General features: G+C 59.1%; 1 protein-coding gene across 1 annotated transcript; it reads left to right on the top strand.

Moving 5' to 3' along the window:
* Nucleotides 1-26,073, top strand: HIF3A (hypoxia inducible factor 3 subunit alpha). Its single transcript, XM_062175936.1, has 15 exons — nucleotides 1-26; nucleotides 4,481-4,671; nucleotides 5,711-5,856; nucleotides 7,954-8,038; nucleotides 8,438-8,550; nucleotides 8,950-9,158; nucleotides 10,631-10,737; nucleotides 10,908-11,055; nucleotides 14,674-14,792; nucleotides 15,437-15,627; nucleotides 16,825-16,929; nucleotides 21,180-21,451; nucleotides 22,656-22,773; nucleotides 24,095-24,176; nucleotides 25,973-26,073. The coding sequence occupies exons 1-15, from the start codon at nucleotides 1-3 to the stop codon at nucleotides 26,071-26,073; spliced, it is 2,013 nt and encodes a 670-aa protein (XP_062031920.1).

The following is a 26,073-nucleotide window of genomic DNA, read 5'->3' as shown; positions in this document are numbered from 1 at the left end:
ATGGCGCTGGGGCTGCAGCGCGCAAGGTACTGGGGTTCAGGGGCAGGCATGATGGGGATCGGCGGGTTCCCCTTCTGGGGACCCCTGAGCTGCGGGGTGCGGGGGCGGCGCGCGGCGGCGAACCAAGGACGTCCCGGGGCGCGGTGAGGGGGCGCCCCGCTGCCGCCGAGGGGGCTACCCCTCAAGCCCTGGCTGCCCCGCCCCTCTCGCTTCGAGGTCGTGATCCCCGATTTCTTGTTACTCCGGGTTCGCACCCGCGCCTGGTTCTGGGTGCAGCTCGCGCTCCGACGGAACTAGAAGGGCGCAGTCTGTCTCCTGCCATGGACCGCACCGGCCTGGGAGCCCCCAGAGTTGGGGTGGGTCATTGTCACCAGACCCTTGCGACCCTGGGGGGTGCGGGGTGCTCTCCCAGGTATAGGGAGCCCCGTGGGGGTGAGCACTGAGCCCGTGGGTTCTGGAGGGAAAAGACCCTTTCCTGAGGTGTTTCCCAAACCCTGGGTTCTCCTGGAAGTGCCAGAGGGTGTCCCCTGCTGGGCACCTTTGTTATGTCCTTTGGAAAGGGACCCGGTTCCAGAACAGGCAGGGGAGCTGGAGCCACTTCCCAAAGCCTGGCCCCTCTGTCACCCCTCCACCGCCAGGCCCTGATGCTGAGACACCACGGCCCCAACCCCACTTTCTCTTGGGGGGGGAGGGTTGCCGTGGCCTTGACCCTGCAAATCGGGATGGGAGCGCACCCCACCTCCTCCGCGCCCCAGGCTGCAATGCTCAGGTGGGCTCCTCCTGGCCAGAGGGGTTCACCTCTCAGCAGGTGCAGCTCTGTGGGCATCCAGGGAACCCAGGCTCTGGGGCCACTGCCAGGGATGCCTGCCTAGCCTTGGGACCCTAGGAAGCATCTTCGGTTCTCGGTTTTCCCTGTCCAATCTGAGACATCCAGAAGCCTCACCCTCTTCCCTCCTCCATGGCTTCGCCGGTCTGATTGGATCCCTCCACACACCCCTGTTTTTACCCCCCAGCCCGCCTCCCCCTCACCCATTCTATTCCAATCCCTGGCTCTGAGCCCACCAGGGAACTCCAGCCCACCTCTGCTGGGCCAGCCCCGGCCCCGCCCCTCGCAGCACCCCCTCCTGGCTGGGTGGGGAGCTTCTGGCTGAGCCGGGGTGCTCCCCCCTCACCACCCAAGGCCAGCCCTTTCCTGTGGTGTCATCCCACTGCCGCGCGCCGCGGCTCGTAACTCGCACCCGGATCCTGGCCGCGCTCCGTCCGCTCCTGCACCCCCAGGATGGCACCTGGGCCCGAGGGGGCCTGGGAGATGGTGAGTGGGCCCCGGGCCCCTTTGCCCCCTTCCCATTCCCCAGCTCAGGCCTGTAGCCAGCTCACCCTGGGGCGAGGGAGTTCTTGGGCAGTGCGTGATGGACACACTGCCCTGAGCCCACCCAAGGCAGAGAATTCCAGAGAAGAGAGGACTGTGGGGACAGGCCCCCACCAACCCACCATGTCCTTGGGAGAAGCAAAGTCAAGGTCACAGAGACTCCCTTGGATCCACACCCCAAGTCCCTTCTCAAACCCAAAGTCTGCTTCTGGCCCCTCTGGCCACCTCCGGGTGGGGCTAAGAGGGGGGTCCCTGCCAAGACACATGCTGAGCTCCCCAAGCCCCCAGATCCTCTACACTTTTTCCAAGACCCCCACTTTCCAGCTAAGCATCAGGAGAGAGGAGGCCAGAGCAGCCCCGAACGTGGGGGCAGGGGCTCCCACTTGCAGCTTCCCTTTGCTTGCCAGGGCAAGTGCTTCGGGGCAAAGAAGAGGTGGGCTTCTCGCCCTCCTGGTTGGAGGGGTGCCAGGCCCTAGCCCCCCTTCCCCAAGCCTCACCCTGGGGCCTCCCGGCCCCGCCCTCTGTTCTGGGCTAGAACACGGAGGAAGGGTGGCAGGGTTCCAGCTGCACGTCTCAAGCTGGGCAGAGTGCCAGGGGGCTGGACCAGGGCTGGGCATGGGGCCAGCTGGGGAGATCTGGAGGCTGGGGGGTGGGTGTGGAGAGAAGGGGGAAGGAGGGACTGAGGCCACTAGGCAAAGGCAGACGGGGGCCCCCAGGGCGGCAAGGGCACCCACCACAGCATGGCAGTTAACAGCACAGGCCCCAGAGTCCGGGCGCAAATCGCAGCTCAGCCGCTTCCTGGCTGTAAGGCCTTGTGCCCGTGACTACCTCTCTGAGCCCCCATCTCATATCCTGAATAATAGGGGTCCTATCTCCCCCTCCCTCACCCCAAATCAACCAGAGGAGCCAGTGGGGGAACCAGATGGGGGGCAGGGAGGGGGCCACCCGATATTCAAGTGAGAGTTCTATGAGGGAGCAGGCCAGCTAGGCTGTCACCACCTGGTCCCACTTCCTTGGAACACAGGAACACGGGGACGGCCCTAACAGGTGCGCTGCACCTGTTGGGGACACTCTGGTGTCCCGGGGGTCCTCAGCCGCAGCTTGCCATCCCTGACCCGGACAAGGGGAGGACCCCAACTTTAACCCTTCCAATGCACCAGCCAGTTGCCAGCCTCTGTTTCCTAAGCCCTTGGCCTCTATGGAGTCATCTTTCTCCTCCAAACAACCCTTGGAGGTGATGGGGCTCATGCGGGTGTACAACTTGTGCAAAGGCAACGGAGCAGGGAGCTGGGACCCCGAACCAGAGCAGCTAGCTCCCAGCATGCTTCTCATCACACCATCCCAGAACAGGTCCCGAGCTGGGAGCAGGGGGTCCCTCTCCCACCACCAGCTGGCCCCTTCTCTGGAAGTAGCAGCCCTGCCTCTGGAGAGAGAGTTACAGAGTCCAGCTGCCTGGGGTGGCGCCGGCCCCACCCCCGTTCCTCTTCCCACTCCCTCTTCCCTCGGTCTGGGCCCCTGCTCCGCCAGACCCGCCCACCCCCACCCTCTCGGCAGGAAGACAAACAGGGCTGGGACACAACAGGACGGAATGTCCTCCAGGCAGGCGGGAGGGGACTGGGCCCCCCCCATCCCACCCCCTCCAGCCCTCCACCCAGGCCGCCCGGGCCCCTTCTCCCGGCCCACCCTCTTGTCCCCAGCGCTATTTTTTCTCTCTGTAGTTGGACAGGAAACTCCCCCACCACCACCTCTCCTGCCCAGGGGGTGGGGTTGATGCCACCCCAGAGATGGCCTCTGCTCTCCTGAATTTAGGAAGGGCCTGCCTCCCTGGGGTGGGTCACAGGGGAGACAGCGGAGAAAAGACGAAGCTTCGGGACCCCACAGCTAGCAAGTGACAGCCGCTCATTTATTAGTAACGGGTTTGTCAGCGTTGCAACACAGGTAAGACTGTGCACGCTGTACTGGGTGTCATAGACCTTACAGGTTTTGATTCAAAAAGAAAAAGCAAGCATTTAACACAGCGGTTTAGACACCAAGCCGGACACCTGCAGCCCGTATCTGAGAGCCAGGGGTTCGAGTCCCGGCTCCACTCCCTGGTTGCAGCTTCCAGCTAATGGGCGCCCTGGGAGGCAGCAGGTGAGGGAGGGCTCAAGTAGTCAAGTCCTGGCCACCAGGTGGGACACCTGGATTTCATTCTGGGTTCCTGGGCACTTGGGGAGTGAACCAGTGGGTAGGAAGACTTCTCTTTCTCAAATAAAATGATTTTTTGGAAAGTATAGAGACTTTAGCTTCAGACAGACCCGGCGAGGAAGAGGGGTGTCCCAAAACCTGGACATGAACCCAAGGCCATAAAGAGGAAACCTAAGAGTGCAGGCAGACCTGTGTCCACCCCGGCCTCTCTGCGTACCGGGGAAGCGCTGCCCCTCAGCGGTCTCGTCTTTGTAAAGGGGATGGTGACGCCCTTAACATCTTCCCGGGGTTGTCTGAGCGTTCAGCCGGCTAACGTCAGGTGTGCACTTGGCACTGGCACTGCAGGGATAGACAAGGCTGGGGAAGTGGCAGGTATTTCCGACAAGACGATGTCATTCTTCCACTCCCAGCACTGCCTGCCGCCGTCAGAATACAGGTAGTGCAAGGTGCTTAAGGCGCACAGCGAGAGGCGAGGGGCCGGCTGGACAGGACGCCCCCTGGCCCCTGCTGGTGGGACCTTACACTTTGAGGCACCTTCCTGCTGCCTCCCGCCTCTGCCCCCACCCCCCGCCAGCTCAGCCGGCCCCCTTCTAGCAGGAGGCCCCCTGGTCCCCTAGGCGCCCCTAGCCTGGCCAAGAAGCTGAAGATAAGTGAGGGAGGGGACAGCGCGGCCCTGGGCACGCCTGAGAGAGAGAGAGCGAGCAGCGAGGCGCTGGGGACGGCAGCATGGGCGAGCACGGGGACAGGTAAAGCTCGGGGCTAGGAGGGGTTTCAGAAAGCCCCGGGGGCGCACGGTGGGGCCTGCACGGCGCCCGCCCTGCTCTCTGCGAGCCCGGGCCCCTGGGGTCTGTGCCCGACGTGCACGTAGCGTCCACCGCTTTGCCCTTCGGGGGCGCCACCCCTGAACGCTGCCCACGCCCGCAGGTCGAGCACGGAGCTGCGCAAGGAGAAGTCCCGGGATGCGGCCCGCAGCCGGCGCAGTCAGGAGACCGAGGTGCTGTACCAGCTGGCGCACACGCTGCCCTTCGCGCGCGGCGTCAGCGCGCACCTGGACAAGGCCTCCATCATGCGCCTGACCATCAGCTACCTGCGCATGCGCCGGCTCTGCGCCGCAGGTGAGCCCGGCCGCGGGCCTTCCCGTGCCCGCGCCGCCCCGCTCCCGCCTCGGGAAGCTGCAGTCCACGGAGGCCCCGCCCCCCGGTGCTGTCTGTCCCGCACGGCCCCGCCCCCTGGAGGCCACTTTCCAGGCCAGCCAGGGCCCGGTGCTCTTGGAAGTCCCGCCCCCTTGGAAGTCGATCATTCGTGAGACCCCCGCCTCCTGGCTGTGCCCTTATAAATCCCGGGCGCCCCAAGAGCTGGAGGCCCAGCCGCTCGCTCACTCAATTAACATTTTTAAATTTTTTAAATATATGTGTATTTGAAAGGGAGAAGGATAGAGAGCGAGAGAGTTCTTCTATGGGCTGGTTCACTCCCCCCAAATGGCCACAATGGCCAGGGCTGGGCCAGGCTGAAGCCAGGAGCTTCATCTGGGTCTCTCATGAGGGTGCTGGGGCCCGAACACTTGGGCCACCCTCCTCTGCTGCTTTCTCGGGCGCGTTAGCAGGGAGCTGGATCGGAAGTGGAGCAGCCTGGACTCTAGTCAGATCGCGCAGCTATAGGCATCATAGGCAGCAGCCTAACCTGCTGTGTCGCATTTTGGAATCCCGCGACCCTGAAAATATTTTATTATTGGAGAAGTAGAGTCATCCCCTAGCAGGCTCTGCCCATGAGGCAGCCCTGCCCCGTAGAATCTTACTTCTCTGGGAAGCTTGGGCCCCTTGGGATCCTGTCCCCTGGTACCCCTGCATCTTTAGAAGTCTGTGCATTCTTTAGAATTCTAGAACTTTCTGCCCTGCAGGGATTCAGGATAGCTACTCCCCTCCCAGAATTCCCGTTCATCCTCAGCCTTGGCCCCTTAGAGTCTTGACCCTTGGGATTTCCACCCCTTAGGATTCTGTCCTAATTGCAATGTGTGGTGGCCCTGTCCTCTCCCTCGTGGACTCCAGCCTACTCCCCTGGGGTTCCCTGGAAGTCTCTACGATCGAGGACAGGCAGAGGGAGGCTAGCCAGGGTGCACCCACGAGTGACGGCAGATGCCCCGTCCCCCCGCGCCAGGGGAGTGGAACCAGGCAGGAGCAGAGAGAGAGCCGCTGGACGCCTGCTACCTGAAGGCCCTGGAGGGCTTCGTCATGGTGCTCACTGCCCAGGGGGACATGGCTTACCTGTCGGAGAATGTCAGCAAACACCTGGGCCTCAGTCAGGTGAGAGGGGCTGCCTGCAGTGGGGACCAGGACAGGCTTAGCCCTGGACAGTGGGGCTGGGATGGGACAGCCTGGGCGGCTGTGGGAGCCCCCCAGGAGGCAGGTACCTGACCCAGCCTGGGAGAGGGGCTGGAGGGCTTCCTGGAGGAGGGGACATCTGAGCTGAAAGCCAAAGGGCTTTAGCCAAAGGGGAATCAGGAGTAGGTGGGACCAGTGACGATAGGAACGCTCACGGCAGCACGCTTTGGGAACGCGAAGACGGTCATCCTGGCTGGGCACAGGGTGCGGTGGAGGAGAGAAAAGCTACACATCGACACGGGCGAGGCAGCGCAGGGCTGAATCTCGTTTCTGAATCTGGTTCAGAAACTTATTTCCCAGGGAGCCAGGGAGAGAGTTTGAGCAGAGGAGAAGCCGTGCCAGAGGTAGAACCAGATTTATGTTTGAAGATTCACATTTTATTTTTTTAAGAATTGTTTATTTGTTTGGAAGGCAGAGCAAGAGAAAGAGAGATTTTCCATCTGCTGGTTCACGCCTCAAATGGCTGCAGCAGCCAGGGCTGAAGCCAGGAGCCTGGAGCTCCATCCAGGTCTCCCACGTGGGTGGCGGGGGCCCAAGTACTTGAGCCACCATCCACTGCTTTCCGGGGGCGTTAGCAGCTGGGACTTGAACGGCGCTCTGGTAGGGATGCCGGCATCACATAGTGCCTGCCCCCAAGATCCGCATTTTAGAAAGCGCCCTCTGGATCTGCATGGGGACAGACTCGGCCGGAGTGAGCCTAGAGGTTGGCAGAGCGGCCGGGGTGGATGCTGGTCTCAGACAGGAGAAGGGTGGGGCCAGGTGCCATGGGAGTGGGAGGATGGGAAGGAGACCTTTAAGAAGTAGCACTGAGTATTTATTGGAGAGACTGAGAGGCAGACAGAGATGGCCACCACAACCAGGAGCCAGGAACTCAATCCAGACCTTCCACACCAGCGGCAGGAACCCACTACTGCCTCCAGGGTCTCGCTGGTAGGAGCCAGAGCTGGGACTTGAACCCAGACCCCGCAGTGTGGCACTGGGCATGCTCACTGCGGGGCGGTACACCCACTCGGAGAGCTGACCGGAATTCATCCCTAAAGCAGGCGGCAGGAGACGATCCCAGTCCTTCGTCTCTTTCACACGAGCGGCCCCCTGGCCAACATCTGTTCCTTCCCCCGCCTCGCTTCCCCGCCCCTGGGACTCGCGCTCTGTCAGTCCGAGCGGTGGGAGGCAGAGAGCTGAGTGTCCCAGGCTTCTACAGGGTTCCAGGCTGGCTCCAGGGGCTGCTGTCAGAGGAGCAGGATCTCACTGCTCCCCACCCCCACCATCACCGACACCCCGGGCTGTGAGCCCATGCGGGTCCCCTTTCCTGTGTCCCCTCACGCCAGCGCCAGGCTTGTTTGGGTCTTTGCCTTGCCGGACGGGTGTGTTTTGAGTGGAGTTTCATCTCCGGCCTTTGTACTTGCTGCTCCCTCTTTCTAGAATAGTCTTCCTCCAGGGAGCTGCAAGGCCACCCTACTTGATTTTTAAGATTCATTTATTTATTTGAAAGGCAGAGTTACAGAGAGAGGCAGACAGACAGACACACAGAAGTCTTCCATCCACTGGTTCACTCTCCAAATGACCTCAAGAGCCAGGGCAGGACAGGCAGAAGCCAGGAGCCAGGAGCTCCATCCCGGTCTCCCACATGGGTGCAGGGGCCCAAGCACTTGGGCCGTCTGCTGCTGCTTTCCCAGGTGCATTGGCAGGGAGCTGGATTGGAAGTGGAGCTGGTGTCACGGGCCTGGGGTCTAACCTGCTGGGTCCCTGTATCGTGTTTTTACCTTGTTTTGCTTGCTTGTTGTCTTTGCTCCGCACACGCACCATAGCCGGTCAGTACCGCAAGGCTAGCGTTTGTGCGGAGGGCCTGGGGAGTAGTAGATGCTGAAGAAATGCTTGCGCTGGGAATGAATGGAGGAGGGGGAGCCTGGTGCAGTACCCCAGGCTCCTGAGCCGGGGCAGGGGTGCTGAGGAGTGGAGGGAGGGCTGGGGCAGAGGCTCCTCACCAATTCGCCGCCTGCCCCGCTCCCTGCCTCGCAGCTGGAGCTCATTGGCCACAGCATCTTTGACTTCGTCCACCCCTGCGACCAAGAGGAGCTGCAGGACGCCCTGACCCCCCCGCCGAGTGAGTGCCCACCTCCCAGAGGCGGAACTTGAGGCTGCACCCCCACCCCTCCCCAGGCCTTTCCTGTGCAACAGAAAAGAGGGGAGTGGCCCCGCCCCGGGGGCGGGTCTGAGGAGACCCCCCCCATGGTCCCGCCCATCCTGGAAGGGAGGCTGAGGGGACCCGTGGCCCCGCCCCACCTGGGGGGTGGGTCTCAGGGGACTCTTGGCCCTGCCCTAACCCGGAGGGACCTAAGAGGACCCCCCAGCCCCGCCCCGGGGGGGGGGTCTGAGAGGCCATGCCCTCCCCCCAGGGCCCTCTCTGGTGCCAGGTCCCAGTTTGGGGGAGGAGCCCAGAGACGTTAGCTGGAGAGCGCTGGGCTCACTGCCGCTGTCCGGCCCTGACCCTGGCCCTCCCCAGGCCTGTCCAGGAAGAAGCCAGAGGCCCCCACGGAGCGGAGCTTCTCCTTGCGCATGAAGAGCACCCTGACCAGCCGCGGGCGCACCCTCAACCTCAAGGCGGCCACCTGGAAGGTGGGCGGGGCCTGCGAGGGGGCGGGGCCCCGGGCCCTGCTGGGGCTGGGCGGGAGCCCCTAAGGATCCCACAGGGAGTGATTGGAGTCTCCCAGGGTCTCCTGGGCCAGGGGTCCTGCAAGGGTCTCCCAGGCCCCGTCTGGGGGGGGGTGTCCTTCGGGCATCTGGGAGGTTGGCGGCCCTGCAGTTGGGGTCCTTGGAATCCTGAGATGGGTTTCCGGGTACCTGGAGCCGGGGGGTCCTCAGCCCCTTGAGTTTGCAGCCTGGAATCCGGGGGTCCTCTAAGCTCTGAGTGAGTCTGGAGTCCTCGGCTCCCTGTGGGGCCCGCGGAGACGTCCCCCAGGCCCACGGGCGGGCCGGGTTCCAGATGCATCCTGCCTGCCTCTCCCCGGCCCCCAGGTGCTGCACTGCTCCGGACACTTGCGGGCCTACAGGCCTCCTGCTCAGACTTCCCCGGCCGGGAGCCCCCGTGCGGAGCCTCCCCTGCAATGCCTGGTGCTCATCTGTGAAGCCATCCCCCACCCCAGCAGCCTGGAGCCCCCGCTGGGCCGGGGGTCCTTCCTCAGCCGTCACAGCCTGGACATGAAGTTCACTTACTGCGATGAGAGGTGGGCGGGGCCCTGTCCCGGCCGCCCAAGTGCACAGGCTGTGTTCCCTCCCCCGCCTTCCCAGTGCCGGTCCTTTCTCTCTGTCCTGTCTCTGTGCCTCTCCAGGCCATCAGTCTGTCTCCTCCTGTGTCTGTCTGTCTATAATTTCTAGGCATTCTTTTGTCTTTGATTTTCCCTCCGTGTGTGTGTGTGTGCGTGTGTGTGTGTCTCCCTCTGAATCTTTTTAGTATCTCACTCTCTTTCTCTTGCTTTTCTTAAATGAATCAATTCATTTAAAAAAAATTACTTATTTGAAAGGCAGAGTTACAGAGAGAGGGGGAGAGAGACACACAGAGAGATCTTCTTCCATCCGCTTGTTTACTCCCCCAAGTGGCCACAAGAGCCAGGGATGGGCCAAGCTGAAGCCAGGAGCCAGGAGCTTCTTCCAGGTCTCCCATGTGGTTGGCAGGGACCCAAGGACTTGAGCCGCCTTCCGCTGCTTTCCCAGTTGCATTATCTGGGAGCCGGATCAGAACTGGAGCAGGCGGGATTTGAACCACTGCTCATACGTGATGCTGGCATCGCAGCGGGTGGCTTACCCTGCTGTGCCACAACGCTAGCCCTGAGTGAATTCCTGTAAAGCCAGTTAGCCTGTGCTCAGCACACAGGAAGCACTCAAACTGGCATTTTGAATGCTCTCCCTCTCTCACTCCCTCCCTTCCCTCTGTCCCCCCTCCTGCAGCATCTGGGTTCACACAGCTTGGGTTTAAATCCTGGCCATGTGGCCTTGGCCAGAGGACTGCACCTGTCTGTGCCCAGTGTCCCCGCCCAGTGTCCCCGTGTGTCCTGTGTAGAGCGTGGTATGGCCAGACACTCCGTGCACTGCCAGGGCACATGCATCGTTATCACAGTTACGTCTATTTCTTCTCTTTTTTCTTCTTCCCTTGTGGCCCCGTTTCTTTCATTTTCTCCTTTTTCTTCCTTTGTTTTTTTCCCTCCCCCCCATCCCCGGTCCGGCTCCCGCCCTGTTCTTGCTTAGTTTCTTGTTGTCCGGCTGTAACCCAGCACCACACACGCAGGGGCTCCCAACAGCTCTGATGCACCGGCTCGCCGATCCCATCTGGAGACCAGAAGGTAGCAAGGAGCCCCCACCGGGGCTGAAGTCAAGGCCTGGGCTCCCGCGTCTTCAGAGCACAGTGCTCCTCCCTGTCTGTCTGTCCGTGCGTCCCCACGGTGCTGCCCGACTCCAGCCCTCCTGCCCCCTCTTCCAAGCCCTCCGTGACTCCCCGGGGCCCCTCGAGACCCTGGGGTCATCTCCGCACCTCGGGGACCGGGACCCAGACGCCGGGACCGCCCTGCTGCTCCACTTTCCCTGCTTCTCACACTTTCCCTTTCTCTGTTGCAACCCTGCCGCTCCTCCTGCCTCCCTGGCCCGGCCCTCACCCACCTCGGCCACCCGCACTCTAACCAGGCCCTGCTGCACCCACCCCCAGGATCGCAGAGGTGGCCGGCTACAGCCCCGATGACCTGATTGGCTGCTCCGCCTACGAGTACATCCACGCGCTGGACTCAGACACCGTCAGCAAGAGCATCCACACCTGTGCGTGTCCCCTGTCCCCAAGGCCCTGAACACTCCCCGCCGCACTCAGCACCAGCTCCCTGCTCCCCAAGCCCCCCCTTCTCCTCCCTCCAGTCCCCCTCCTGCCCACCCCTTGGCCCCGGAGCCCTCTCTCTGGCCCTGACCCTGGCCCCCGCCTGCTCCCTCCCCAGTGCTGAGCAAGGGCCAGGCAGTTACGGGGCAGTATCGCTTCCTGGCCCGGAGCGGTGGCTACCTGTGGACCCAGACCCAGGCCACGGTGGTGTCCGGGGGCCGCGGCCCCCAGTCCGAGAGTATCGTCTGCGTCCACTTCCTGATCAGGTGAGCTGTGTGTGTGTGTGCCAGGCGGGCATGTGTGAGCAGGCGTGCATTGTACACGTACGTGGAACGTGTGTGGCCACGTGAACGCACACTCAGCTGTCCACACATGCGGACGAGCTCTTGTGCCCAGTCTCATTCCTGTCGCCAGCCCGAGGCCCCGCAGCCACTGGGCCTGCCCTTCCCAGATTGTCAAATACAGAAAAATCACGTGGCGTGTGGCCCCTGCGTGTCGTGATGTACTGAAGGCGCGGCCACGCTGTGGTGCGTGTCCGTGGCACCCACACGGAATACACACATGCAACAGTCAGGGGGTCACGGGTTTGTAGATTTCATTTCTGGGGGCAAACGCCCAGGAGGGGGCCGCCGGCTGGAAACCGGCTGTGCACTTGACGTTGCCGTCGGCAGCGAGGGACTGTGACGTTCTGGTTGTTGCATTCCCTTGCAACATCTGGGTATTTCTTTGGTCCTGTGCGTTTGTTTTGTCTTAGCATCAGTCCTTCTGGGACAGGTGTGTAAGGGTAAGACCATAAGCCGCCCCCACCCCGTTCCCCGTCTCAGGGTTTGTTCGTTATGTAGGAATAACGGCCTCGGGGCTTTCCCCAGAGCTGGGGCGTGTTCCGGAACACGCATCAACGCACACCTTAGGCTTCCGCGCCCGCTCACAGCCCTTCTGCCACCCCCTGGTCTCCTTAGGAGAAAACCTGAGGCCGTTAACGGGGCTCTCTTGGGGACTCCTGCCTCCCTCGCCTCTCACTCACTCACCAAACCGCCAGGCCTTTGCACACGCTGCTTCCCCTGCCCAGAATGCTCTTCTCTCTCCCCTCCTCTGCTTCCTCCCGGCTCACGCACACTTGTCTCTCCAGCCTCAGCTCAGACGGCTCAGACATCAGTTCCTGGAAGAACCTTTGCCTGCGTCCCCACAGAAGGTTAAGTCTCCTTGTCGTCCCCTGCTGGCGCCCTGTGCCCTGTGATTATCTTGTCCCGAGCTGCTTTATTTTCTCTTCATCCTCATCACTCTCTCTGGCTTACACTGGCCTGGAAAAACGTGACGCCAGTCATAGGTGCTGTTGTGGATTTTCCAGTAGCTGCGTTAAAAAGAGTAGAAGGCCGGCGCCGCGGCTCACTAGGCTAGTCCTCCACCTTGCGGCGCCAGCACCCCGGGTTCTAGTCCCGGTCGGGGCGCCGGATTCTGTCCCGGTTGCCCCTCTTCCAGGCCAGCTCTCTGCTGTGGCCAGGGAGTGCAGTGGAGGATGGCCCAAGTGCTTGGGCCCTGCACCCCATGGGAGACCAGGAGAAGCACCTGGCTCCTGCCTTCGGATCAGCGCGGTGCGCCGGCCGTGGTGGCCATTGGAGGGTGAACCAACGGCAAAGGAAGACCTTTCTCTCTGTCTCTCTCTCTCTCACTGTCCACTCTGCCTGTCAAAATAAAAATAAAAATAAAAATAAAAAAAGTAGAAAGAAGCAGGTGAAATTAATTGTAGTAATTCACACGATGCAGAACGTCCAACGATGATTTCCATGTGTAAGCAATAGAAAATGACCGATTTTAGATTTTTTGTACTCAGTTTTTAAAAATCTTCTGGGGTGTGTAGGCTTCTAGAACATTCCTTTCCAACCGGCCAGGTTTCCAGTTCCTTCTCGAATAGGAGCGTTCACAGGTGTAGCGTCCTTTGCAGCTGCAGACATTTACCTGCAAATAATATATTTCAGGTAAGGCCTTTTAATTCCCCAACAGGGCTTTGCTCCCTATGAAGGCAAAGGAGCTTTGTCTTGTTCTCTGCTGGGTTCCCCATGCCCAGACACAGTAGTTGCTCAGTAAAAATAAACATAGTGATAGCAGGGGTGGGTGTCTGTCTTAGCAGAAGGCAGCCGATTAAGACGCCGATGTCCCACCTTGGGGAGCCTGGTTTCCTTCCTGGCTCCGGCTCCTGACTCCAGCTTCCTGCTTGTGAAGACCCTGGGAGGCAGTGGTGATGGGTCACGTCACTGGCTCCTGTCACTCACGTAGGAGCGCCGGCTCCCAGCTTCCGTCCCAGCCCAGCCCCATCCCTGGCCATTGCAGGCATTTGGGGAGTGCTTCAGTGGGTGGGAACCCTGTCTCTCTCTGTCTGTTATGTGTTTCTTTCTCTGTCTCTCAAATTAAAAATCTTAAATTAAAAAAAAAATTTAAACATCATAATAGCAAACTCGTGGGGCTCACCACAGACTCAGCATCGCACACACCCCAACTCAGTCCTGACAATCTGCGGAGGAGGTGCTGTGCCTCCTGACTCAACAGGGAAATACAGGTCTGGAGAGGTTTAGTGGCGGAGCTGGGGTTTGAACCGAGGCCCCTGGCTGCAGAGTCACAGGACGGCCTGACCAGGAGCTGTTCGTGGAGTGAGTGCTTGTGGGGCGTGGGCAGGTGTGCCAGCCCCAGTGTGCACACCCCTGCCCGGGGGGTGTGCCTGTGGTGCCTGTGTCTCTGCACACACGTGACTGTTGGGCTGTGTTTTTCAGGGGAATTAGCGTGGTCTGGCTGCAGGCTCAGTTCGGATGTTTTAGCCCAGGGGAGGGTTTAGCGAGAGTGGGGAGTGGTCTTAAAGGACTGGAGGGAGGACCAGGCCCACCTGCATTCTGCCTGGTGGGCTGCTATGCAAATGAGATGCAAACGAGGAGCTGGTCTTCAGCCCCGCCCCACCCCACGGAACCCTGGCTGTCCCCACAGCTGGAGCCCGCCAACGAGAGGGGAGGTAGGTGCAGGGGACAGAAGCTGTATTTATAAATCTGTTCTCTTGAGTTTGTCTATGAATAGAAGCCTCTTAAATAAACCCTTATTCATAAAACTATAGCCCTGTGCATTCTTCCTGCTTGGCAATGCAATGAAGAATATGAAAATATGTTGTTCATCGATGGATCTATCAGAATAATGTTTATAGGTCAATTGAGAGGCATTGGTTCCCCCGTACCCCTGACCTGCTCTGTCCTTGTGCCTCCCTCCTCTGTCGCCCACCCCGCCCCCAGCGTTCCTTCTCCACCCAGGCTGTGCTGAACGTCAGATTTTTTTCTCTTCCCTTCCACAGATGGAACTTGGGAAGTGCCAAACCTAACTCTCTTTTAAGTGCTGTGACTAGTTGAGTATCCCTGATCCGAAACGCTGGAGGCTGGAAGCGTCTCAGGGTTTGGATTCTTTGGGGCTTGTATGTTCCCCATGAGCTACCTTCACCTGTGTTTAGGTCTCCTTATCGTCAGAGGCGGGAGCTCACGGCGTACACCACGTTTTAAATAGTTTTGAGCCTGAAACACGGTTTCCGTGGTGTGGAATTTTCCGCCTGTGGCATCATGTTGGCGCTCCAGAAGTTTCGAATTTTGAAGCATTTCCGGGTATCAGATTTTTGGATTAGGGATGTTCAACCGTCGAATGCATGGAATCCTAAACAATTTTTTTGCACCAAAATAATCTTTTTATCCCCTTTCCGCAAAGAACGGTGGCAAATGATCTGCAAAGCCCCCTCCAGCCTGGGACACAGCTGCTTCCTGCGATAGGACGTGACGTGAGGGGGCTGCCGGGGCTGGCACCAAGGACCCTCCCTTCTCTCTCTGACTCCCACCCCTCCTTTCTGCCTTGTACCCCCCCAGCAGGGTGGAAGAGACCGGAGTGGTGCTGTCCCTGGAGCAAACCGAGCGACACTCTCGAAGACACCATCAGCGGACCGCTGCCTTCCAGAAGGGCGGTCCTCACTCGGGGGACAGACTTGGTATGGGCACAGGACAGGGGCTGAGTAGGGGCTGTGCCCCGGGACACTTGGGAGAAAGCCCAGATCGTGTTGGACCTGAGTCCTGCCTCCCTCCCCTTCTCACTCTCTACACCACACTGGCTCCCTTGGTGCACACCCAGTGTTTATGTCCCAGGGCCTTTGCACACGAAATCTCCTCTGCCCAGAGTGTTCTTCCCGGTTTCATAACTGCTCAGTCTCTTGTTGCCTCGGCTCCGAATCCTGCCATGGTGCCACTCACTGCTCTGGCTTCCAGTCACCCTGAACCTCCTGGGTCCGGCTCCTGTTGCCTCTCTCTCTCCCTGTTGGTTCCTTGGGGGCAGTGGGGATTTGATATCCTTCCATTTCCTCTTGACCTCCGGGGGCCTGAGGACCTCCTGGGGCGCTTGGGCCACTCCTTTCTCCCAGCCGATGAGCTCCCCAGGGCTGAATGACCCAGCACCTTCTGGCCACGGAGTGCGTCCTCCCCCACCATCCCAACCCTTTGCCCAGCTCTAAGGACCATGGCCACCCTGCTTGCTTGTCGGAGATGTCAGCCTGTCCCCTGGGGTTGGTGTGGGGGGACCCTGCCCTCAGCCCGCCCTAGGTGACCAGCTGTGTCCTCCCCATGCCCACGTGTACTGCAGACCCCCGCGGCCCCCGGATCCTGGCCTTCCTGCACCCCCCTGCCCTGAGCGAGGCTGCGCTGGCCGCTGACCCCCGCCGTTTCTGTAGCCCCGACCTCCGCCACCTCCTGGCGCCCATCCTGGATGGGGCTTCGGTCGCCACCGCCCCCAGCACCCCGTCAGCCCCGCGGCGCCCCCGGAGTCCTCTTCCGGTAAGCAGGCCCGCCCACTGGCATCCTCAGCGTCCAGGCCGTCTCGGCCTTGGGCTTGAACCCTGCTGGTTTTGGGGCTGTGATGGCGTTGGGGTTCCTTTGAGACCTGGACTCCAGGTTCTTCAACTTTCAGAATTCCAGAGTTCAGCCCCCAACCCAGGGGGGTTGGAACTGGCATGGGAGACCCCTCTGAACTTCAACCTTGGAGTCAGGAGTGTCCCATACCGTGCTTTACCCAGACGTGGATTTAGGTCTTGAATCTGCCACTACCACCTGTGTGGTGTACCCTGGGCAGGTGCGTTCTTAAGTTCTTTTTCTTTTTAGTGGTCATTTATTTTCACCTACTTAAAAGGCAGAGAGAAAGAGAGAGGGAGAGAGAGAGGGAGAGAGAGAGCCATTCCATCTGCTGGTTCACTCCCCAGATCCCTGCAATGGCTGGGACTGGTCCAGGCAGAAGGCAGGGACCAGGAACTGAATCTAGGAGCCCCACCTGGGTAGTAGGGCTGGAACCACTTGAACCATCGCTTCTACCCCCAGCTGGAGTCGGGTGTCAGACCCAGGAATCAAACTAAGGTCCTTCAGTGTAGGATATTGGGCATCCTAACTGCTAGGTTCCTAAACTCATGCTTTATTTTTATTTTTATTTTTAAAGATTTATTACCTGAAAGGCAGAGTTACACAGACAGAGGGAGAGACAGAGAGAGAGAAAGAGAGCTTCTTTCCATTGTTTCACTCCCCAAATGGCAGCAATAGCCAGAGCTGGGCCAGACAGAAGCCAGGAGCCTGAAACTCCATCTGGGTCTCCCATGTGGGTGGCAGGGACCCAAGCCCTTGGACCATCCTCCACTGCTTTCCCAGGTGCATAAGCAGGGAGCTGGACCGGAAGTGGAGCAGCCTGGACAGAAGCTGGCACCCGTGCCAGCATTGCCAAGTGGTGGCTTAACCTGCTGCACCACAACACCGGCCTCTGAACTCATACTTTTCGTTCGATTTGCCGCGAGATTTTTTAAGTCCCCTTGACCGTACTCAGGCACAATGACTTTTGAAGACCCAGGTCCAGAGTTTTTTGCACTTGAACCCCTTTTGCCCCAGCTGTCTGACATATGGCCCCTGCCACTACTCCTGAGCTCCAGACTGTCTTACTGCACACATTTCCGGCCTCACGATTCCCTTAAGTCTCTAATTTGATCCCCACAGGCTGATCTCCCAGATCAACTACTTGTGGGCATGGAGAATGCACACAGACCGTTTGTCACCGGGAAAGACCTGGAGGTAGTGGAGACAGATCTAGAGGTAGCTCAGGTAAGACAGGCATGGAAGGAGCAGCCTTCACCTTGTGAATGAATGGATGCATGGATGCATGGAAGGAAGGATGGGTGGATGGATGGATGGAAGGATGGGCGAGTGGATGGGTGGATGGATGGAAGGGAGGGTGGATGGATGGGTGGATGGATGAGTGTGTGGATGGATGGATGATGGATGGATGGATGGATGGATGGGTGTTGCTGTGGATTCATTCTGAGAGGAGCGTGGTGGGGGCAAGAGGCACCAAGTCACCACACAGACCCCGGGAGTCAGGTGAAAGCAGGCCAGAGGCAAGCAGCCTGCAGACTTGTTTATTTCAGTTGGTACAGCAGCTTATATAGCTGAGGCAGCCAATCCGATCAAGGGGCTGTTTATGCGCTAACCAATCACAGCCTGTTGCCAGGCAGTTTCTGAAGCCATCCAATCACAGCCTGTTGCCAGGCAGGCTCCATTACCATGTGGTTTCCGAAGCCATCCAATCACAGCCTGTTGCCAGGCAGGCTCCATTGCCATGTGGTTTCCGAAGCCATCCAATCACAGCCTGTTGCCAGGCAGGCTCCGTTGCCAGCAGCCATCTTGGCATGGCCTTCTCATTCCACCACAGATGGGTAGATGGATGGGAGGGTGGATGGATGGGTGGATGCATGGATGGATGGATGGGAGGGTGGATGGATGGATGATGTTTACGTAGACATTTGGTTGGATGGATGGATGGATATTTAGATACATAATCAAATAGGTGGACCGACTGTCGGTTCCTTGACTGGATGGATGTTTGGATAGATGTTCTATTGAACAGCTAGCTAAGACGACAGAGGCATGATGCATTAGGTATCTCTTACTGCATAACAAATTGCCCCAAGACTTACCACCTTACAACAGCTGATGTGTAATAGCCAGTGGTGTGTGAGAATGGGTCCCTGGGAGCAGCTGCCTGGTGGCTTTGGCTCAGTGTCTCCACGCGGGTGAAGGCAGGCTTACGGTCAGAGCACGTGCTGCCAGACCCACACACATGGTTGTTGGCAGCCCTCAGTTCCTCACCGGCTTTGGCTGGAGGCCGGAGTTCCTTATGGTGTGGGTCTCTACAACATAGCAGTTGGCTTCCCCCAGCACCAGCAATCCAACACAGAGAGACAGAGAGAGAGAAGCCGCAGCCTTTCATAGCCCAACCTCAGAAGTGGTTTTCCACTATGGCCGCCACTGGCCCATAGCGGTTTTGAAATTCGCCCGGGCACACCCTGGAAGAGCACTGCTGTGGATGCGGATCCGTGGTTCTTGGTGCAGCCCTGAGGGCTCCTCATCCCATCGGAGCTCTTCTTGGTCATCAAAGAAACGTATGTTTGCACCTGAGGCTTTGTCACTCTGCTGCTTGCTTCTAGAAGCCTCTTTGCATGTGGTACCAGCTGTGTCTGTTCCCGCCCACACTGGCAGTGCCCCTGTTCATATAATCCTCACTTTTGAACAAACAGAACAAAACCAACTCTGTGAGCCCTCTGTGGATCTCTTGGGAGCTCACCCAGAGATAAACCTTCCTCTAACTTGGCTTCCGGCTGTTATCTGACGCAGATCTTGGGAGAAGACCCTCCCACTCCACAGAGTGCCCTTTGTCTGACCAAAAGGGTCTGAGGCACTCGCTTGCCTCTTTCCAAAATCTTTTTTTTTTTTTTTTTTTTTTTTTTGGACAGGCAGAGTGGATAGTGAGAGAAAGAGAGACAGAGAGAAAGGTCTTCCTTTTTGCCGCTGGTTCACCCTTCAATGGCCGCTGCGGCCGGTGCATCACGCTGATCCGAAGCCAGGAGCCAGGTGCTTTTCCTGGTCTCCCATGCGGGTGCAGGGCCCAAGCACTTGGGCCATCCTCCACTGCCTTCCCGGGCCATAGCAGAGAGCTGGCCTGGAAGAGGGGCAACCGGGATAGAATCCGGCACCCCAACTGGGACTAGAACCCAGTGTGCCGGCGCCGCAAGGTGGAGGATTAGCCTGTTAAGCCACGGCGCCGGCCCTCTTTCCAAAATCTTAACCTAGGAGTTCTCCAGTTACTGCCAAGCTCCCGCCTTAGCCCATGCTTCCCTGAGACTGTCTCTCTTTGCTCAGACCCCATTTAACTTTAGCACCCTTCGCCATCCAAGGGGTTCATTCAGTCAGTCAAGGTGAAGGGTACGGTCGCTCCTCCAGCTTGCCAAGGCTACCCAAGACCTCTGACATCAGCCCCAAGTCAGAGGACCTCCAGGGTCAGCCTCACTGCCGAGCAGCTACCTGCCAGTTTGGAGATTACCAGATTCCCTCTGGGGCGCTAACTGTGCATGACTTAGAATTGCAGTTTTATTATGGCAGTCAAGTCAGGGACATTGAGCACAGCAGCTAAGACGTCCCTTGGGGTGCCCGCATCCCGGGTCCCACTGCCCAGGTTTGAGTTCCAGTTCCAGTTCCCATCCCAGCTTCCTGCTAAGGGAGACCCTGGGAGGCAGCAGGTGATGGTTTAAATGATGGGTCCCTGCCACCCGTGTGGGAGACTGGCACAATCCTGACTCTCAGCTTTGACCTGGCCCAGCCCTGGGTGGTGTTGCAGGCATCTGGGGAGTGAACCAGTGACTAGGAGCTCCGTGTGTTTGTCTCTGCCTTAAATAAAAACATAAAAAATAAAAAGAGCACAAATAAGAACCAAAGGAAGAAATGCATGGGGTGGGGTCGGGGGCTGGGCAGCTCCCCAGTAGGAAGCTACCATGTCCTTAGAGTCCCGTTCCCCTCCCTCCCAGCATTGGTGCTGCCAACCCCGGAGCTCACTCCAGCTTCAGTGTCCAGAGTTTAAATTGGGATTCCATTACGTAGGCGTGGTCATTACCCACATAACTGAATTCAATCCCCAGCCCTACCTCTAGAGGTCAAGTCGATTTCTCATGGTCCAAAGCCCTAACCCTCAAATCACATGGTTGATCTTTTGGGCATGGCCAGCCCCCAGCATCTCATTAGCATAAACTGTCTAGGCAGCCCATCAGGAGTCACTTCATTAGCATAAACATCTAAGGAGCCCATCATGAGTCACCTCATTAGCATAAACCATCTAGGGGAGCCCATCATGAGTCACCTTATTAGCATGAACTACTAAGTGTTGTCCAAGGTGCCCACAGTGAATAACACAGCTGTCTCTCCGGGGAGGCTGTGGGGGCTTAGAGTTTACCTCTCAGTTGAGACAAAGGCCAGCCCTCTCTTTGGGGAATGTTAATTCTTTGTTACACATGGAGGTTGAGAATTTCAAAACGCTCCAATCCCAGCTCTTTCATGCTTGACATTTCTTCCTTGAGCTTCTCTCCCCCGCCTTGGTTTTCACAAGTAGCAAGAAGGTACCAGGTGGCACCTCCAACACTCTGGCTGGAAATTTCCCCAGCTACAGCACCACTGCATCACATTTTCTGCTTCCCATGTCAATAGCTGCAGGCAACAGCATTGCTAAACTTTCATTCCCTAAACAACAAAACTCCTTCTGAAAAGGATTTGTTTATTTATTTGAAAGTCAGAATTACACAGAGAGAGGGAGAGACACAGAGAGATTGAGATCTTCCACTGGTTCACTCCCAGGATGGTCGCAATGACTGGGGCTGGGCCACATTGAAGCTGGAGTCAGGAGTTTCTTCCAGGTCTCCCATGTGGGTGCAGGGGCCCAAGGACTTGGGCCATCTTCCACTGCTTTTCCCAGCTGCGTTAGTAGGGAGCTGGATTGGAAGTGGAGCAGCTGAGACACGGACCAGTGCCCACATGGGATGCTGGTGCCGCAGGCAGCGGCTTTGCCGGCTACACCATAATGCTTGCCCTGGTTTCTTCATTTCTAAGTCGTCACTGGCAGCCCCCTTGAGGATCTGATTTTGATGGCTCGCTCCTTCCAGGTGCTCTCCAGAATTCTCCCAGCCCCGCCCACTGCTCAGCCCCAAGGCCATGCCCACATCCTAGATGTTTGTTCAGGCAGCGTCCCATGCTGGGCACCTCAGTCTGACCCACGTCTATTTCTGGGTAGTCAATTAGCCCAGAGTGTGTGGATGAAAACAGCCAGCATTTGTGGCCTCCAGTCGTTCTGAGGGCCGGGGGTCCGGGAGCCATTCAGCTGGGCGGCGCCTGCTCTGCAGCCCTCGGAAGGCACTTCATACCCACTTCACAGATGAGGAGGTCCTAGCCTCGGGCCCAGGACGCGGGGGTGGTGGAGCCCCGGTCCTCCCGGGCCCAGGCCTGTGCTCTGAACCCCCTCCTGCCCTCTGCAGGACGCCGATGCCCTGGACCTGGAGATGCTGGCCCCGTACATCTCCATGGACGACGACTTCCAGCTCCACTCCAGCGAGCAGCTGCCCAGGGCCTGCCACAGGCCCGCGGGGGCCACCCCCCGGCCCCGCGCGCGGAGCTTCCACGGCCTGTCCCCCCCGACCCCTGAGGCCTCTCTGCTGCCCCGCTGGGGGAGTGACCCCCGGCTGAGCTGCTGTAGCCCCTCCAGAAGAGACCCGTCAGCGTCCTCCCCCACGGCTGGGGCTCGGAAGAGGTGAGCCGCAGACAAGGGGGCGCCCTGGCTTCAGCCTCATCCCCCGCCCCTTCCCCACCCCGCCATGTCTACTCCAGCCTGGCGCTCCCGGCCCCGCACATGCCAGGTGTGTCCCAAGCTCTCTGCCTTTGCCCAGGTGTGCCCCACTCTGCATGCCTTCCGCTGCTGTCCTGTACCACAGCGCCACCTGCCAATCAGGCCTCTCTCCTTTGGCACATCCGTACCTCCGGCCTAGAGACGGTTCTTGTCACAGTCACTGCCACAGGGGTCGGAGAGACAGGGCAGCAACGAAGGTTCCTAACATCTTTGAGAATCTGATGGAAGCTATGGATTCTTCCCCAAGAAAATTTAAATACACATATACACAAAGATAGACAATTGTGCACAAGACCCAAAAGGGTCTTGGTCCTCCTTCGAAGGATGTTAGATTATACTGACTCAACTTGTTGCTCTCCAATTGAAGGCAATTGCCCACTTGGCCTCCAGAGTGGCCTCTTTACGACCCTGAGGCTTTCATGGGTATGCCTCGGTATCTCCCAAGGCTCCCAGCTTGGGGCTCAGCATACAATGGTGTCTAATAATGTTTATTAAATGAAGGAGGGAGGGAATTCATGAAGGATGGATGGTTACTGGATAGATGGACGCACGGCAAGTGGGTGACTAGACGGGTGGATTAATGGAAGGGCAGATGGATGAACGAGAAGGTGGACGGATGGATGAGTGACCATGAGTGTGGGTGAATGGATGGGTGGATGGGTGAGTGGGTGGTCAGGTGGATGGATGGGTGGGTGGATGGGTGGGTGGTAGATGGATGAGTGAGTAGGTGGTCAGGTGGGTGGATGGGTAGTGGACGGGTGAATGAGTGAACATGAGTGTGAGTAAATGGATGGGTGGATGGGTGAGTGGGTGGTCAGGTGGGTGGATGGATGGATGGGTGGGTGGGTGGGTGGACAGACGGGGAGGTGGATGGATGGATCCATGAGTAGGTGGGTAGGTGAGTGGGGGGTGAATGGTGAGTAGGTAGGTGAATGGATGAATGGAGAGATGAATAGAAGGTTGTGTGGGTGGCAGGGTGATGGGTCATTGGATAGTCAAGTGAGGAGGTGGATTGCTGGGATAGAGCACTAGATGCTTGGGAAGTGGGTGAATGCCATCCCCTGCACGTGTTTGCTGTGTCCTGAGCGTTTTGCCTGTTTTTCTCCAGGGCCCTGGCCCCGAGCTCAGAGGCCGAGGCCGAGGGGGTGGAGCTGCTGGGAGTGAGACCCCCGAAACGGCCCCCCAACCCGGAACCTGAAAGCTTCCCGCTGCCTTCCCTCAGCCTGGTATGTCTGGGGATCGGTGGGAAGCTCTGACCGCTGGGGCCTGGCAGGCTTGGAGCTTGTTTGATGGAGGGGGCTCCAGCGAGGAGCAGGGGCCAGCTGCAGGTGGACAGAAGGCCAGGGGTGCAGCCTGGGCCCCCGAGTTCCAGCTCAGGTGTGGAAGGTCACAGATGCATGCCAGTCGGGGGAAAGCCCCAGGAGGGGAAGTGGAGCAGGTCAGGGGAGAACTGGCAGGTGGTTAGTGCCCGAGGCAGCATCTCTGCTCCCACGGGACCCCTCCCCGAACCGGGTCAGGCCTTGGGCTTGGGTTAGTAATGGAGGGTTGAGAGGGCCGACACTGGAGGGACACTGGCCCTGGTCTGCTGCCTGGTAGCTGTGAGACCGTGGGCAGGCAAGGTCACCACGCTGAACCTCAGTTTCTCATCTGGACAGCGAGCGTAGTTCCACCACACAGGAGCGACTTAACACAAAACCAGGCTCTTGGCTGATACTCCGTGGGCTGTCAACAATGGTGGATAAACGGTGGGAATGCACAAGCAGGCGGCCCTCTCCCTCCCGCCCCCACTCCCCCCAACCCCACGTCTCCCTGCCTCCGGCCTCACCCCTGCTACCCTTCTGCAAACAGAATGCCCTTTCGAAGTCAGCTTGGATGGCGTCACTTCCACAAGGTCTCCCTCTAGGACCTTCCATGGCTCCCTAGTACCCACAGAAGTGCCCTGGCTTCTTACTCTGCCCCTTATTCAAACATGAGAAATGTGGGTGATGATACCAACAGCTTACAGGAACCGAACGCCTGCCATGTTTACACACTGGCTGGCTAACTTATGTAATCCCCGTGAGCACTCTGGAAATATTATTCTTACACACACTGACACAGGAAGCTGGAGCCACTGTCTGAATCTAGGCAGGAAACAGCACAAAGCTGTGGGCCGGGTGTAGCAGCTGCCACCTAGGCAGCCGGTACCAGCCCTAGGCTGAAGATAAAGGATGGGGTGGTGTCTGGACCTGGCCAGAGCAGGGTCCACTTGGTAAGGCCCATGGAAGGTTACAGCCAACCCACAGTGGCCAGCAGGAAGCAGCTGGAAGATCAAATGGCCCCCCTCCCCCTCCCGCCCGCTGGGGTCTCCCGGCAGGAACCCCGAGTGAGGCTGCACAGGTCGGCCTCGCGTGCCATGGAAGGAGGTGGCTGTGGAGGCGCACGCCGGGGGCGTCTGGGACAGTGACTTGGCCGCCGTCACAGAGCTGGCCACGGCCCCGCAGCCATCCTGCCTCCTCCGATCCCGACGGTGATGCTGACGACGATGTCTTTGTCTCCTCACCCCAGAGTTTCCTTCTGACACGAGGACCGGCCCCAGGGGGCCAGCAGGAGCCAAGCGCCCCCCTTCTGGACCTGAGTGAGCCCCTGGGTGAGTGGCAACCTGGATCTCCCTCTGCTGAAGATGCCCTGGGTGACTCAGACGGGTGGAGGGGGGCCGGGTGGGCTTCCGATGTCCGGGGGGGGGGGACCGTGGTGGAAATGAGCAGCCCCTTCCTCCTCTCCTGGGCACTGTGGCGGGGAAAGAGAGACCCTGCAGGAGATGGGGCTGGTCTGGGCTGCCCCTGGGGGATTAGCCAAGGCCAGGGGTGAACCTTGGCCTCTTGAGCCTGTGTAGCTTGCACTTTGGAGCTTGACTGAATTGGGCTTGGATGGACCTCTGCTGTTCCTGGCTTTGGGATCATTTATGCACAGACACATGAACACACATGTGCAGAGCCACATGTATGTGTAGGCACACAGACACGCATGTGTGCACAGACACACACACACACATGGGGGTGTCTGTGGGGTCTGGTCACTGCTTCTGTTCTCTGCCACAGGCATTGTGACTCCGTTTACCCCTTCCCCTCGTGCTTGCAACAGATAATGTGTGGGACGCACAGAGACCTCGCTCTGAATAACACACACACAGCAAGCCCAGCCATGTGGAGTGGACACTGTAGGGTGGGAGAGAGAGACCGCCACGAAGAAGCGAGGTCACGCAGGAGCACAAGGCATGGGAATCCATGCACCAGGAAGACCATGCGTGCAAGAGGAGAGCAAGGTTCCCGTTCTAAATAGTAGGCTCACAGGTGGCCCCCGAGGAGTGAGCCTGGATGTGGCCCCCAGGCAGAGGGGACGGCCAGTGCTGAGGTCCCCAGCTGGAGTGTACTTCTGTCTTATTCGGGGGACAGCAAGGCTGGCGCGGCTGAGGCCGAGAGCGAGGTGAAGGCAGAGTGCCCTGTGATGGCTTGAAAGTTGTGCTCCAGGAAGCGGCCCCAGGGCCTTTGCCTATCCTGGTCCGGCTTTGGCTGGAAAGCTCGCACTCCAACCACACCCTTTAGGTCTCAGATCAACCAGGACTCTTTCTAGAAAGCTCTCCCTGGCTTCGCAGACCCATGGCTTGTCCCAGAGGTGTCTGTGTCACCGTTGGATGATTTGGCTGGCTTCTCCCTGTGAGGGCAGGGAGCCAGCGCCGTCTTGGTCACGGCTGGACTCCCCTGTGTGTGGCCGGGCGGTGGCAGAGGACACCGGAGGTGCTCGGTACATTACTGTCATGAGTCGCTAACGTTCGTCAAGCGCTTACGGTGCCGCAGGCTTGGTGCCAAACCCTTCCTGTGCGGGATCACATCCGGGGCCCTCCCCGGGGTTCCCCAGTTTCCCACGAGGCCAGGGAGTTCCCCCCATCCTGCTCCAGCAACCAGCACAGTGCCGGCACCTCATGGATGCGCAGTGGGTACATTTTGTACTTGATCTTAGCCAAAAGGGCGAGGAGCGATTGGCAGGCACATTTTGAATGAGTAAATCCTCATCAACATGGCAGGTGCGACAGCTCACTCACTGAGCGCCCACCAGTAGCAGTTCATGCTCAACGTGCTGTACGCGGATTCACTCCTATACTCCTCACAGTAGCGCCAAGAGGAAGGTGCCATTTGCCCATTGTACAGGTGAGAAGACCAAGGCCCAGATAGGTCAAGTCACTTTGCCCCCAGATCACACCGCAAGCACCCAAGAAGCCCTGGATTCACGCTGGGACAGCCGTCCGGCTCTGAACTGGGGCTCTTCTTGACCATGGCCATCAACAGCCTGAGCGCTCGGGGCTGCTGGAATCCAGGAAGGACACGTCTGGCTGCTAGGGAGACGGCACAGGCTGGGCTGATGGCTCCCCCCCATCTCTCCCCACAGGCCTGGGACCCTCGCTGCTCTCTCTCTACCCGGAGGACGCCGCCGCCGCCCAGCCTGGGAGCCCCTTCCAGCCAGTGGCCAGCTCGGCCCGCGCCCTCTGA

The sequence above is a fragment of the Lepus europaeus genome, chromosome 19 (assembly GCF_033115175.1).
Source record: "Lepus europaeus isolate LE1 chromosome 19, mLepTim1.pri, whole genome shotgun sequence".
NCBI lineage: Eukaryota > Metazoa > Chordata > Mammalia > Lagomorpha > Leporidae > Lepus > Lepus europaeus.
This window is presented reverse-complemented; position numbering and strand designations above follow the sequence as displayed.

Excerpts from the sequence above, each read along its gene's own strand:
- HIF3A (XM_062175936.1), top strand. The coding sequence starts at position 1 with ATGGCGCTGGGGCTGCAGCGCGCAAG. Across the intron at positions 5,857-7,953 it reads AACACCTGGGCCTCAGTCAG|CTGGAGCTCATTGGCCACAG; the intron begins GTGAGAGGGGCT and ends CCTGCCTCGCAG. Across the intron at positions 11,056-14,673 it reads TGCGTCCACTTCCTGATCAG|CAGGGTGGAAGAGACCGGAG; the intron begins GTGAGCTGTGTG and ends GTACCCCCCCAG.